General features: G+C 47.8%; 1 protein-coding gene across 5 annotated transcripts in view; it reads left to right on the top strand.

Moving 5' to 3' along the window:
- Med27 (mediator complex subunit 27) overlaps positions 1-15,333 on the top strand; it is a 174,001-nt gene that overhangs the window by 12,404 nt on the left and 146,264 nt on the right. For 3 of the 5 annotated variants that reach the window (XR_005501840.2, XR_005501839.2, XM_063283483.1), the window contains one exon: positions 2,069-2,202. The exons of the other annotated variants lie outside the window; for them this stretch is intronic. Coding sequence is in view for 1 of the 3 variants with exons in the window: in XM_063283483.1 (XP_063139553.1) it covers positions 2,069-2,202 (134 nt within the window). In the remaining 2 variants the exon portion in view is untranslated. The remainder of the gene's footprint in view (positions 1-2,068; positions 2,203-15,333) is intronic. 5 annotated transcript variants of the gene reach the window in all.

The raw sequence follows: 15,333 nt of genomic DNA on the forward strand, positions 1-15,333 counted from the left end.
TATGGCCTGGCACACACTGCTTCCCTAATGCCCTCCTTAGCCCTTCCTGTTTCCTCTCCCTCCTGCAGAATATAAAACAAAAGGTTTCATTATGGGAAATTTCAAATAGACACAGAAATAAGGATTACATAACTCTTGTCAGTGTTAGCTTCAGTTGACAACTTGACCTACCTGGAAAGGAAAAGGGAAATTTCCTCCATAATTGAAAATTGCCTCCTATCAGATTGGTCTGTGGACATGTCAGTGGAGCTTTTTTTTGTATTAATAATTGATATAGGAGTGCCTAGCCCACTGTGGGTGGTAGCATTCTTAGGTAGGTGGGCCGGGCGATATACAAAAAGTAGTTGAAGCTGGACATGGTGGTTCATGCCTTTAATCCCGGAAGGCAGAGCTAGATGGATCTGTGAGTTCAAGGTCATCTTGGTCTACAAATTGGGTTCCAGGATAGTCCTGAATACATAGAGAAACCCTGTCTTCAAACAAACAAATGAACAAACAAACAAACAAACTAAAGTAGTTGAGCGGGCCAGAGGGAGCAAGCCAAGAAGCAGCCTTTCCCTGTGGACTCTGCTTCAGGCTCCTTCCAGCTTCTGACCTGGCTTCCCTCCATGATGGACCTAGCCTGCAAGTCAAACAAACCCTTCCTCCCAAGTTGCAGTTGCTTTTAGTTGGTGTTTTAGCACAGCAGCAGAGAAAGCAAACTTGATATTCTATATACCTCGCTTGATAATTCAGGACCTTTTACAGTCCTGTTTCATTCGTGCCCCCCCCCCCCCCCCCCCCCCAGTGCTTTTCTTTTTGCTGAAGGGAAGGGCTGGGCACAATTTCCCAGTTTTCCTGCCTTTGCCTTCTGAATGTTAGCATTACTAACATGCATTATCCTCCAGCAGGACTGACCAGACACAGTGTTCCGTAGTGTGTCCAGCACTGGTCTCTGCCTGCCCCTCTTTGGCCACTTTGATCTTACAAAGTGCATTGCAGTCTCCTGAGGGCCTTTGCGCATGCTCTCCTTACATCTCATCACACCTCATTCTCATTCTCTCTCTCTCTCTCTCTCTCTCTCTCTCTCTAAAAGTCTTAGTCACTATGCTCCTCTTGCTGTCCTTGCTTCTCTGAAATCTGGTAGGTGCCCCCATTTGTCCCCATTGTTGCTTTTATCCTAGTTTGTTGGCTTAACCACTTGTTTGATCACAAGACAAAGCCTGTTTCTGCTTTGAGCAGTTTCTGAAGCCTTTAGGGCTTAGTGTGCTGGACTCTAAGCTCCCAGAGCTGCTCTGATCTCTGTCTGCTGTGCTGCAGATTTCCATTGTCTCCACCTCAGGGCTGGGCTCACAGTGACATTTCAAGTAGTTTTTGCCATTGGCTCCCTCTCTGTGTGTTGGAACCAAGTTAAACTTAAGCCCACCCTCCTCTCTCCCCTTTAGATTGTATCTTTGACCTTTTGCAGAGTTCCTTGTGCTCATTAGAGACCTGTGGGAGGAGGTGTGGATGTGGAAGCAAGCCCCTTCTCCACCTCTCTCACAGCCATCCCCTGCTTTCAGGGCTTCTCTGGGTTCCTCAAGGCTGGGCTCAGGGGTCTGCCAGACTTGGGAGGTGAGGCACATCTCTCTTGCCTCGTGCTCGCTGCGCTGTCCTTTGGCTCTAGGTCTTGGCTTGACCTCTCTCCCGATGTGGGCATTCCCTTGCTGCAGTTACTCATTTATTTGGGAGGTGCAGCTCACTGCAGTGCCCCCAGGGCTTGGGGAGACTTGTTGCTGGGTTCAGTTCCTGCCATTGTTGGCCAGCACTGGCTGGTGTTGGGCTGGGCTTCTTCCTGCTGACTTGACACTAAGTAGAACTTCTTGATGTCTTGGTCCGACTAGCCAGTTTCAGCAAACTGGAAGCTAAAGCCATGACTGCTGAGCTGCCCATTTGCCCTGGGATGCCTGTGGCTTTGTGCATATACCCTCCCTCCTGTCCTAGAGAGGTCAAGCAGGTATAGTCCCACCTGTCATTGTTCCTTAGCATTCATGTGGCTGCACTGATCACACTGTATCAAGGGGCTTCCTGTTGTGCCCTCTTTCTCCAGGGTTGGAACTGTGGGCCACCTTCGGACACCTTGTATCTGGTAGACACTTGGCGACTGAACCTTACCTACTGTACTTTCAAGAAAACTCAGGGACCTCTTCAGCTGAGCATGAGACCTCAAGGGCCAGCAGTCGGGTACGGTACCATACCTCACCTTCAGAAAATAACCTGCCCCTGGCCATGCACTGGCCCTCTTCATGAGAGCAGCAGGGAAGGCTGCCTGATATTTGGAAGAGCAGAGCTGCTCCTTGCTGCCGAGGCCCCTTTTCCCATCGTGGGAGCAGTGGTCCAGGCTTGGGCGTGGTCAGGGATTGCCTTCACCATCATGGGCAAAACAGCCACAGGCCCCTCCTCACTAGAAAGGCTGCAGCCCTCTATTGCAATGAGCTGCAGATACATTAACGTGAAGGTCTTAGCAAGTAATTTCCAGGACTTTCATGAAGGACAATGGGACTGTCCAGTGCCTCAGCTAACCTCCTGACATGAAAAGGGGCATCAGTGAATGAAGTGCCAAACCCTGCTGTCTTTGTTTTCACCAAGAATCAGAGTATCCCGAGTGGCTCTTCCCCCTACTCATGCCTGCCTGTGTGTTCTAGGTCAGAGAGTGGTACTGTGTGATAGTGGCCACCCCCAGCCACATAAATGTTCTGGGCTCAGCTCTCTCCATGCCTGTATACTGTTAGAATCAGCTGTGTTCTGAGTGTCTGGGTGAGGGAGTGGCTACACTTCTAAGATACTGAGTCACGATCAAAGAGGGCAGAGCACTCTTTGCTAGGTGATACCCAACCTGCCCATTGCAGATGAACTGAGCCCTGCTGTGTAGGTACCTGCCGTGTGGGCACTGTGCTAGACATGGCGAATGAAGGTGATAAATTCCCAATCCTGGTGCAGCTTGCTAACTAGACAGAGTGCAGTGCCCCAAGCTTTATAACCATGATTTCGGCCCCACTGCTGGGTCCCAATCTCTCCTCACGTTTTTTTCTTTAGCTAAGAGCCTGAAATGGCTCAGCATACTGTATTCCTATTGTCACAGAGGGACATAATTCACAGAGGAAAGCTGAACAGGGTTTGAACACAAAGGCTGGTTTGTCTTAATATCCAAGTTTTATCTTAAGTTTTATCTTGTTATAGCTCATTGTATTTTAATTCTGCCCCTGCACAATACAGAGGCAAATCTCTAGTGCTGTCCCCTGAACTCGCTTATTGGTCCTTGGATATGATTAGCTTGCCCTTACCCTGTTCCAGCCCAAAGCTGAGCTTGTTTTAAGGGGTTCTCGTTGATCTCAAGATGTATGTCTTACATCTGTCAGAGGGAGAAGTAGTCACACGATCAACGTTAGGATGCTCTTGTTTGTTTCTCATCCCAAAACCAAACACTTGACAGAGACAACTGAAGGGGGAGTTTATTTGGGCTTGTGGTTGGGTATAATCCACCACGGTGGGGAGGATAGCAGCAGTGGTGAGGGAGCTGCTCACATTGTACCTGCAGAGGGGGGAGCAGACCCTCGCCTATGGATGGTGCTGCCCACACTCAGAGTGGGTTCCCTGGAAAAGCCCTCCCCCCTCCCCCCCGCCAGGTACTAGGTGAATCACGTCTGGTGGAGGTGACAGTGGTGATAAGCCATCACACGTAACGTACCAGCTTTCTTGCACTGTCAGCCTTAAACCTGGCCGAGTTGGTCTGCTTTTGTCACAACTTCCCATATTTTCATGACATGGGCTGGTGACAGCATAGCAGACAGTGCTGCTCTCTTCTCCTTCCCTGTATGGTCACTCCATGACTGCAGGGGAGGCCTTCCAGAGCCCAGTGGAGCTGAGTCCTACAGTGGAGTGCCTGTGTCACCCTAAGGAAGTGCCGTGCACTGTGGCTACCTTTCTTGTACTTGGAGGCGGCACACCAGACTAGTGTGGAGTTCTAGTTCCTTGTTAATTCATGGTCAGGAGAGTCGTTCTTTGTATTAGATCTGAGAAACTTCAGCTTCTGCTTTTCTCTCTCTCTCCCTGTTAACCCAAGAGTGTTTGCCTCTTCACTTGAAGCCTTTGTAGCTTTTCTTTGACATGTCTGAGTCACCACATCTGTTATGCTTTGCTCTCTTACTGAATAATAGCACAACAGTCACCCCGTAACCCAGGCATTGCTGAGGTGTTCGCAGACAGGTAGCATAAATGGTGAGGACACTGGGTTATCCTCAGTGGAGAGGCCACTGTTGCAGAGGGTCCATGATGGCAGAGCAAAGGCATGGAAGCAGCGACAGCTGGCAGCTTACATCTTAGTCTGTCCGAAGCAGGAAACAGAGCGGACACACCGGGAATGGCCTCTGTGCCTGCACCCAGTGATATCGCCTCTAACAAGGCCACCTCAATCCTCCACAAACAGTTCCACCAACTGGGGACCAAGCATTCAAACGTGAGCTTATGGAGGCCATTCTCATTCACACACCTCAACGATTTTCCTGAGAATAGCATGGGACTTAAATCTTATGACTTACTGATTTCTAGAATTTTCTATTTAACACTTCCAGACTGCTGATTGTAGGTATCTGAGGCTATGGAAAGCTGAGCCATAGTTATGGGGATGACTATATTTTCCTCTGAGTCTGGATGCTGGAAGTCCTGAAGGGTAATTTTGCTCATGTGTACACTGGCCTTTTGTCCCACTTCAACACACTACCTGGCCTCCATTTGCCTGACAGCCCATCTGGTTCTCCATCAATAATCCAGCCAAGGGAGCTGTGTTTGCCTCACCATTTGTGGTGTGTGTGTGTGTGTGTGTGTGTGTGTGTGTGTGTGTGTGTGTGTTTGTTTGTTTGTGTGCGCGAGCGCGTGTGTGTGTAGGCCACAGAACAACCTCGGGTATTGCTTCTCAGGCACTGTTCACCTTTTGAGTGGGCTTCTCTCACCGGCAGGACTCTACCCCAGCACTGGGACTACAGTGACCATTTCTGCTGTTCAAATGAGAATTCTAGGCAGGAAGCATAGGTTCTCATGCTTCCAAGCCAAGTACTTTACCGCCTGAGCTATCTCCTTGACCCTGCCTTCCCATTTAAAATTACTTTTTATAAACCAGCCTGTTTCTTTGAATTGAATGAATCAGTTCAAGCCAGGATGTCATCCATAGCTTCTATGATGAGCAGGACTCAACTGAGCATCCAGAGAAACTGGGCTCTCAGACTCTCTAGTGAACAGGAAGCAATTGGGCCACCATTGAAGAATTTTGTATGCAATTCTAGCTCTGAGCTCTCAGCCACTGCTCTAGGTCCCTGCCGCCATCACTTCATACCACCATCCTGGACCATAACCCTCTGGAAGCCCCAAGTAAACAGGAGTGTGTTTTCCTGCTTAAACCACTGGGTAGTTCACTGTCTTCATGCAGAGTGGGTCCGAAGACATTTCTTTTCCAGGAGAGAATGCACCTAGTGCTGGACAGGCACATTGAGACACTCAGTAGGTCTCAGTTTTCTTTTCTTTCCTTCCCTTCCCTGTGCCATTTTCCTTCCATGACCCTCAGGTTGCGGTATCTTAGTTACTTTTCTATTGCTGTGATAAAATACCACGACCAAGGCAATTTATAGAAGGAAGGGTTTATTTGGGGCTTCCAGAGGGTTATGGTCCAGGATGGTGGTATGAAGTGATGGCGGCAGGGACCTGGAACAGCAGCTGAGAGCTCACGGCTAGAATTGCAGAAAGGAAACAGGGCTAATTCAGAATGGCCTAAATCTTTTGAAACTCTAAAGCCTGCCCCTGTGACATACTTCTAACAAGGCCACATCTCCTAATCCTCCTCTAACAGCCATCAGCTGGGCATCAGGTATTAAATGCCTGAGACTTATAGGGGACATTCATTTAAACTATAATAGTGGGATAACAAAATTAAAAAAGAAAAGCAACCCAAAAAGCCAGCAGTGGGATGTGGCAGCCACCACTCTTGTCCCTTGCTTTAAACAGCTGTCTTGGTTCTGTTTGTGTGCACTCAGACACTGAGGCATGAGTGTTTTCACATCCTCAGGCGGAGGACCACATTATCCTGCTGGCAGTTCACAGGGATCCTTGGCCACAACATTGTACTTGGGGACCTCTGCCAAGGAAGCTGGAATGTAGTCATTTCCTAGCTAGAGGTCTCGTGGGGATGCTGCCTTTTCTGTTGTGACCTCTCCCAAGTAGAGAAGCCTTTTTCCCAGTCACTACCATGGTAGGCATGGGTCGTGCTTTCCAGAAACAGTGTCATATCCTTGGGGATCTCTGGGAAGCAGAAGCTCCTCTGCTCAATTTCCCCTTCGACTTGGTCCTAGGGGAACATTGACAGTCGTCTGTGGCTTGTAATGTGCTTCCCGGGGAGCCTCAGAAGGCGCAGGAAGCATTTGCTGCAGGAGCGAGCCACTGCTGTTTGGTAGCAGTCTCTACCAGCCTCACTGACTTTGCTGCACACTGACTGCTGCCCCACACTGCAGCAGAGTGGCCTTTCAGAACACAAGCTTGGTTATACAGCTCCGCTAGGATTGGCTAAGGATGTCTTATGCACTAATGGTCCTGCACTGTCTCAGCTGCACTTCAACTTGACACCTGTTTACCCCGAGATGCCCAAGAGCACCTGACGTCCCATGCTCTGCTTCACTGGACTCCAAGTCCTTGTTTTGCTTGACTCATGGTTCCTCTCTTGTGCGTTTGTTTAGAATCACACACTGGGAGATTCACCCACAAGCTGGGGTGAGATGCCCCTCTGTGAGCTTCTGCCACCTGCTCTCCCCATGATGATGTCATTACGACCTGACTCAGTTGAATTCTAGGTACTGGACCAGAACTGGGGATCATGTCATCCTCTTTGACCTTGTATTTCTGTTGTCCACCAAGGCTCATGAGAGGAAAACAAACCAACAAGGACAACTCCAGCTAGGGAAGTGATATTCTCATACCTGTAGGTCTGAGAGACAGAAATGGGGACCCATGGTGGGTCCTAATTTGCTGGTGGCTTGGGGTCTCTGACAACTGCAGGAGATCTGTCTTTGGTTTATGCATTCCACTCATGGGAGACTTGCTGAAGGACAATGCATATTTTTAGACTAGTTTGGGGACATAAACAGAAGGCAAAATGTCTTGATTTTTTTAAGGTAGATAGGAAAAGGACAGGATAAGTATAAAGTGAAAATTAAAGAAACACCTTGTCTTAGAGTTTCCACTGCTGTGAACAGACACCATGACCAGGGCAACTCTTATAAAAATAATTTAACCGGAGCTGGCTTACAGTTTCAGAGGTTCAATCCATTATTATCAAGGAGGGAGGCATGGCAGTATGCAGGCAGATCCAGTGCTGGAGGAGCCAAGAGTTCTTTATCTTGATCTGAAGGTAGCCAGGAGGAGACTGGAATTCCACACTGGGTAGAGCTTGAGCATAGGAGACCTCACAGCCTACCCTCACCCTTCCTCCAGCACAGCTAAACCGACTCTAGCAAGGCCACACCTCTTAATACTGCCACTCTTTACAGACCAAGCATTCAAACGCAGGAATCTGCGTGGGCCAAACTTTTTCAAACTACTACACACCTCATAGCATTGTACAGTGTGAAGCTTGGGCCTGCTTCTCATCTTTTAAACCTGGGAGACATCGTGTCCAAATGGGACCAAAGATGTCCTTGGGGCCAGACTGCCTAGGTTCACAGTGTACTTCTCCACTGGTTTGTGACCTTGGACAATCTTGTCCCCTGGTGTGTAAACTGGGGCTCAGGGTGGTCTCCACCTCAGGGTTGCTTTGAGCCTAGAGCTCTCACAGGAGAGTAGCTGGCATCTGGGAATGAGAGCACATTTTACAGAGATGAACACTTTCACTTTGTCTATCAGACTGCTCCAACCACAACAGTGTAACTTAAAACCATGGCAGATTAAGCCAGGGCGAGCTTAGCTGCTAAAGGACTTGATTTACAAGCATGAGGACCTGAACTTGATTCCCTCAGAACCCTTTTTTAAAAAAGCCAAGCGTGGTAATGCATATATGTAATCTCAGCAATGGGGAGGCAGAAATGTGAGGACCCCTGAGGCTTGCTGGCCAGCCAAACACAAGGTAAATGCTACCTGAGGAATGACATATGACATCTAAAGTTGTCTTTTGGCTTTCACAGGTACACACACACACACACACACACACACACACACACACACACAGTGTGACAACTTGCCAGCTACCATCTGCATAAGTTTAAAAAGCTTACACCCCAACAAATCTGCAGTGCTGCTCCCTGTCCCTTCAGTGCACCCCTCTGGTGCTCCCTGTCCCTTCAGTGCACCCCTCTGGTGCTCCCTGTCCCTTCAGTTCACCCCTCTGGTGCTTGCTGGGCTTCCTGGGACCCTGCTGGAGCCTCTGGGCAGGAACAACAGAGGTACATTGCAGTAAGATGACCTAGTTTTCTTGGCCCTGATGTCCTCTCTCTATTAGATAATTCATTTCCAAAGTTGAGGCTCATCCTGTGTCTCTCAAGGCTTCACCCAGGCTGCTTTGCGCTTGGTTTTTTTTTCTCTAACATGCTCCTTAACACTACAGGAATGCTTGTCTGTCAGAAAGGATCTGGTGTTGCCATTTAGTTGATGAAGATAGCCATAGTATGTATAAACAGCTGTCAGGAGAGGTGACACTTTAGGATATTTTCCTCTGGAAAAAGGAAGGAATGTTTCAAAATGCTGAAGTTGGAATGTCGAGCACGACACTGAGGAGGCACTGAATGAAGGCTTTGCAGGAGAAGGAAGCGTGTCCTAAAGGTTCCACAGAAGCATGACTAGAGTTTGGGGATGGGCTAGCACCCCCAGGCACTGTGCAGTGCCTTTCCCCATGTGTTCTCCTCTCTGGACGCAGTGGCACAGCTCCCTGTAGGTCCTACAGTCTGGCCTCTTGGCAGAGACCTGATTCCTCCTTGTACCATGCATATTCTTACACTAATCAAGTCTTGTCAAAAAACAAAACAAAAAAATAAAAAAATAAAAAAAAAACCCTAGAGAACAGTATTTGAACTGCTTTTGTTAATGATTTTCTACCTTGAATATGGTCTTCCTTTCTAGTTCCTTAGATGAGCAAGTTCAACATGTGACCCTGGGTAGGCTGTGTGGCTTTGACTCTCAGTTTCCTCGTCTTTAAGTAAGGTCATCATGGTTCTTACTGCGTCAGTGTCTGGTGATGATTTCCAGGAGCTAACACTGGTAAAGAATGGGCATGTTAGCTCTTACCAGTGTGGTGATGAAGATATGTTCCTGAATGTCCACGCTAAGAATGTTGACCTGTGTTACCCACAGTAGGAGCAAGGAGTTAGGGTGTGGGAAATCAGGTGTCCCAGGGACACCGTACAACAGACGGGATGCCTCAGCCATGTTGGCCAAGGTATACTAATGGCTGCTTTTTGGAGAATTTATTTCCATCCATCACGTGCAAATGGTTGTGGGCGTGCAGGCTGTAATGGATCTTGTGTTTAAGGTTTCTATTGTCATGGCTCAGGAGAGCCCTCCCTGGTCCCGCCCTGCAGATTGCCTCTCAGGTTCCAGAGGTACTGCATCTCTTTGACCCATTAGCTGTCAGCTCTGATTTGGTGACTGTGAGATAGCATCGGAGCTGTTGGCAGGTTGGCCTTAGGAGATGCTAGGCACCGGAGTTTGCCAGCACAATCTGTACTTTGATTAATTTATTTAATCTAACTATCTTGTATCAACCTGCAAGGATAATTATGCACAAATTACTGTTTAAACTGGAAGCTTGTCTCCCCTCCCGAGCCCCATGCTGGTCCATGGCTCTTCCCCGAAGTCTCTGCGAGAGTGTTTCTTACTCTCTTGTCGTCCTGAGACACCAGACTCTCCGAGGTGAATACTCTAGTTTGAGTGAGAAGCGTTTGAGAAGAGCAGAGCACTGGTTTGGAGTCTGATCCCGTTTGTCGTATCTCAGGGCAGGAACTGGCTCTTTTATCTTTGCCTGTGAGTGCAATTCCGTTTTCTCTCAGCAGCAAGGTTTTGAAGCTGCCTGCTGCTGCTTCAGTCTTTGAGTCAAGTGGGATTTTTAGAATGGGACTAGAGCAGGCTCCTGTGTTCTATCCAAGCACGGGGAGGGGTTGCAAGTAGCATGTGGGGGGCACACACAAAGTTGGTTGTGCTTTATTGACTGTTATTGCTGGTTACAAGGCATGCCGTTCTTTTTTGTACTGCTGTGAAACGACCAGAGAAAGCAAGACACTGTCAGATAATTTTCAGACCCCCGGATGGTGGGAGACATTGCGACGTCAGGTTTTAGGATAAGTGAATTATGACTTATTGATGGCGGTTGGCTGTGCAATCTTAGCTTTTCAGGCAGTTTCACCGAAGCTGTGAAGAGGTAGGTATTTTTTGCTGCTGTTCTTCAGTGACCTTCAAGTGAATGCCCAAATTCCAGAAAAGAGCAGTGAGCCTTGCTTTTGACCAGTGCGTCGTCCCCCCCCCCCAAACCCTGCTAGAGAAAATGGGAAAGATGGGCGGTGCTTGTGGCCGTGTGTCATGTCTGACTTTGAAATGAACACATTCAGCGTGTTTTCACTTGGCTTCATAGAAGGTTTTTCCTCATAACATTTCTGTACAAGACATTAAATTCTTGATATTAAAAAAGATTCTTGGGACTTGGATCCAGAAGACCCAAGTTCAGTTCCCAGCACTCATATCAAGAAACTCACAACAACCTCTGCCTTCATCAGGAAAAGCTTGTCATTGCAGCCATTCTTCTCCCCAGGGCAATTCTCTTGAGCCCAGTCTCCATTGCTGTCATCAAGGGGATGCTGAGAAAAGGGAGGTGGTGGCAATTTGAGTCTGAGGAAAGAAACTTGGGGAGTCTGTTGATTTGGGACCACCTGCTGGAAAAGCACTGTTCCTGGCTTAATTGGCTGGTCACTTGCTGGTTTGGTTTCTAGGAAACGAAATCCAGCCTTCTCAGTGGCTTATATTTATCCAAGCATAAGTAAGGCTGAATGAGGACCCATCGAAGTTACTCCTCGTTATTTCAGCCAGGAGGAAGCTGGCTGCAGGTGTAAGAGACCACTGGATCACCATACAGAGTGTGGGTGTGGTCCGTGCCAACTGTGGTTACCACCTTTGCATGTGGTGACTCTATGTGCAGATTTCCAGGGAAGTAATTGTTTACAATAAGGCGAATTTCCCACTCTTGTGTCTGACCTTTGTTCCCTAGGGACTTATGAATCAAGTCCTTTGAGCATGGCAGTCCCTGATGGTTTGCCAGATGAGGATGCAGGGTCAAGGAAAACAAAGACCAGAAAGAAGCCTAAAACCAGACAGCACTCTGGTGGAGGCCTGGACTGTGTATGGCTGCTCCTCTCCCCAGACAGGTTCCAGCCGCTCATCTGTCTGACTTGGCTGGCTGAGGATTACATCAGGCCTGCAGTCTGAGGCTCACCTTTACGTGTGTCTAGCTTCTTTTAGTAAAGTACATTTATTGGGTATTTATGGAACTGGTGGGAAGGCCATGTTGGACTCCTAATGGCAACTCCAATGTGGGTCTTGGCCCTCCTGGGCCTCATGGTCCCTTGTCCCTGTTTCATTGTGTCTCTGTTGGCTTTTCTGTCTGTAGTGGTGGAACAAGGTTTCCCTGTGCTTCTGAGGTCACACCTCTTCAGCTTAGTTGAGGAGAAAGAGAGAAGCTGGGAGAGAGATTCAGACGGGCTACCACCACTAGGCAGGGAGTCCGAGAAGACATCACGAGAAGAAACGCCTCAAGCCCGAATTTCCAGTAGTATTTAGGATCATGGCTAGGAGGTAGCCAGATTAGATATTGAGGTGCAGCTTGAAATAAGTCTTGGTTTCCCTGTGTGGTTATTGAACTAACAAAGGTAAAGAAATGCAGCCGCTGGGTTAATTCACTGTTTACATTTATATTAAAATAATTCTTTTTACAGTACTGTGGGCCTAGTGAAGGATCTTTTGATTCTAGTTTTAAAGAGAAGATTGGTGGTCATCTGACCCAGCATTTTCATTTCTTGTTGGAACAGGAGATTGGCTATAACATAATTATTAGCCAGGTGTCAACCTTTGTTTTAAAGCTCTAATCTTCCCATTTTCCTGTTAGGGCGGCACCAACTGGGGACCGTGCAGATGCAGAAAGATTTATTATTGCATCTTGCCTACCTGAGCAGTGTTTGTTAGAGACGGAATAAGGAGGTGTGAAAAACGCTGGCACTTGTCCTCCCTAATGAGGTTACCTTATCAAAGGCGTGAGGTAAACAGTATGCCCCCGTGATTGTGGTGGGAACTGTCAGTTATAGCTGAGGCACAGACCTGGAGCACAGCGCAGATGTGATGACCAAGCACATGGACCCCGGTGCCAGGCTTAGCCGCTGGCATTGCTGTTCCCTTCCTGGATGTCCAGGTCCATGTGATTTCTTCTCTTTCTGCTTCCTTAGCTGAAAAATGGGGTAGCCACCTTACCGATTCATGGAATTGTTAGAGGGCATTTGGAACGTAGTAAGGGCTCAGTAAACAGTTGCTGTTCTCAGCACCATCATTCAGTATGAGTGGGCTGTGCTGGGGTTTGACTAACAGGAGTTTTTGCATTGTCTGCAGATTTAATGGCTTTGGCTGCCCTGTTGGCTCCAACAAAGGTTTGGTAGTGGGGCGTCTTCTCTGCGCTAATGTTAGTCCAAATGGTGTTCCCCTTCATAATGCGCTCTCTTGGAAGCGGCTTATCTGTTCTTTAGTGAGTCTGAGGCATCTTAATAGCAGATTTCATTTGTGGTTGGCAGTATGAGTTGACCCACATCTAAATCCTTCTTGATCTAATCGTCTCTGCTATCCTGTTTGATCTTGTAAATATTAATTTAGTCTGTTTGTACATGTGGTTTCCAATGGTCCCAAGGTTAATTACTGTATTTTGTTTATAAAGTGCTCACAGGAGGCTGGGCATATTGTGGAGGACTTAGGAAAACTCTTATCGCCATTTAGGTCTATAGACTGGCAGAAAACCTGATGAGTGTCAAAGTGAAAGGAATCCCCAGGTCTTGTAGCTTGATGGATGATTCCTATCCCAGTCTTTTGTTTTAAGAAATGTGTGGTAGGTCTGGGGAGATGGTGTAGAGGGTAACTTGCTTGCTTTGCAAACATGAGGCTCTGAGTTCAGATCCCCAACATCTATATAAAAAGCTAGGTGCAGCAGCATGTGTTAATATTCCTAGCACCAGTGGGTGGAGACAGGAGGATCTCAGAGACTAGCTGGCCGACCAGCCTAGCCAGTGTGATGGGCCCTGGTCTGAGGGAGGAATGCTGTTTAAAGAACAAAGTGGAAAAGTAATTGAGGAACATGGCAAGCATAGCCTGACATGTGTACACACAGGGATCCCACACAAACACATATACACACATGCACACACACATCCCGATGTCGGCCTCTGACCTCTACATGCTACATGGGCAAGCACAACCTGAACACACACGCACATGTGCACACACACTCACATTATACAGGCATACCTGTTTTGTGCTTCTTCCCATTCCATGGTAGAAATATTCCCTAAGAATGCTGGGGGAGACCTGACATGGTCATTTTGGACCATTGTGCCCAGAGCCACTTGCTGAACTCTGGGGAACCAGGTCTTGTCATAGCACTTCCAGGACACTGAGAGGAATGCATGTGGGGGTGGGAGTAGGGGTACAGGGCTGAAAGTCAAAGGAAGGGCATTGTAGACTCGGAGATACTGCTGTGTGCACCAAAGAAGACTAGGGAGGGGCTGGCTTTCCTAGGTTGTCCGTGTTTGATGGGTGATGTGGAGGTTAAGGGGAGAAGATGAGAGAATGCTCCTTTTTTTGCAATACTTAAATATCTTTATTTCTGATTACTTGATATCTTTTAAAATTAGCTTTTTAAAAGTATATTTGCTTTAGAAAGGAGCTCTTGCCATGTATTAATTATATACACAGGGATTTGCTAATGGATTACATCTATGTGCTAGAGCGCGGAGCAGTGTGCCTGGAATCACCCAGGAGCTGTCTGCTAAACCTTGGTACACCCCACACACTTTGGCTGACTGTGTAGTCAGCTAATGAGACTTGGCTGTTTTTCTATGAAGGAGGAGTCAATGAGGCAGAACAGTGAGGGGCTGGGAACACAGCCTCGGAGCTACAAGCCTGGCTCTGGGTGTAGGTAGGCCACTGGGTCTGTAGCTGGCTTCTGCTGCTTACTCTTGAGGGTTGTCGTTTACTGTCTGTCCCTGTGTTTTCACACGTTGGATGTAGTAGTTCCAGATTGTAATAGCTGAGGGAGGGTGGGTAAGGTAAGCCTTTGTCAGATCTTCCTCCCTGCCTTTGGAGGGAAGACCTCATGCCCTCCATGATGCTGTCTCTTCTGGAATACTGCATTCGGCTCTGTGGAGCTTACCCAGGACAGCAGCATCTTTACATCCAGCTCCTTTCTTTGGTTCTCTTCATAGCCACACCCACGGATATTTGATGAGCACAGAAGCATAGTGACTGAAGTGCATGCTCAAGAAGAGTGGGGTGGACCCACCTGCAATGTGGGGTGCAGCTGCTGTGCCTGTCCTTCCTGGGCTTCATTATGGAACCATTTCTGTGGCTGTCTGTCTGTCTGTCTGTCTTAACCTTTGAAATGTGACTTCTACAACTGTATGCAGATTTATCCTGAGTCTACACTTCAAAACATACTTATTGCATTGCTATCAAGTAGAGTGCAATTAATCCTTTAAAACAGGAGGCCTGGGGAGATGGACCCAGTTGGTAAAATGTTTGCTGCACAAGCATGGGGACCTTAGCTTCATCCCTACCTAGCACCCACATAGTGAGGCATGAAGCTTTGTGCTGGGGATTAATCCTCGGAGTGATGCGTTTGCCAGCCACCAGCGCCTCTCTCCTTCCTTTGCCAATAAAATCTTCACAAGATGCAGATGAGTGGTAGATGTGTTATCAGGGATAACCTTGAATCTGATCTAATTTATTAGTAAATCATTGACAAGCTTGTGTTATCGGGAACATGTTACTTGTGAAGGGCCTCGTAATTGATTACGAAAGCCACCGTGCTTTGACATTTCTGCTGCAAAGATTGATGACAACATCTGCAGCACCTGTTGTGTGTGCATGGGTTGGGGAGTGTGTATGTGTGTTTTCATGGTGTGTGTTGAGTCTAGGTTTCTTGGCTGAGTAATGGCTGACAAAATATAGCCTTAGGCCATCTCCCAGGCATCGAACTTGTCCTTTATGCCCAGGTACCAACAAGATGCCCAGATGTTGGCATGGTAGGGATGAAAACCACAACGGCTT

The sequence above is a fragment of the Rattus norvegicus genome, chromosome 3, assembly GCF_036323735.1.
Source record: "Rattus norvegicus strain BN/NHsdMcwi chromosome 3, GRCr8, whole genome shotgun sequence".
Taxonomy (NCBI): Eukaryota; Metazoa; Chordata; class Mammalia; order Rodentia; family Muridae; genus Rattus; species Rattus norvegicus.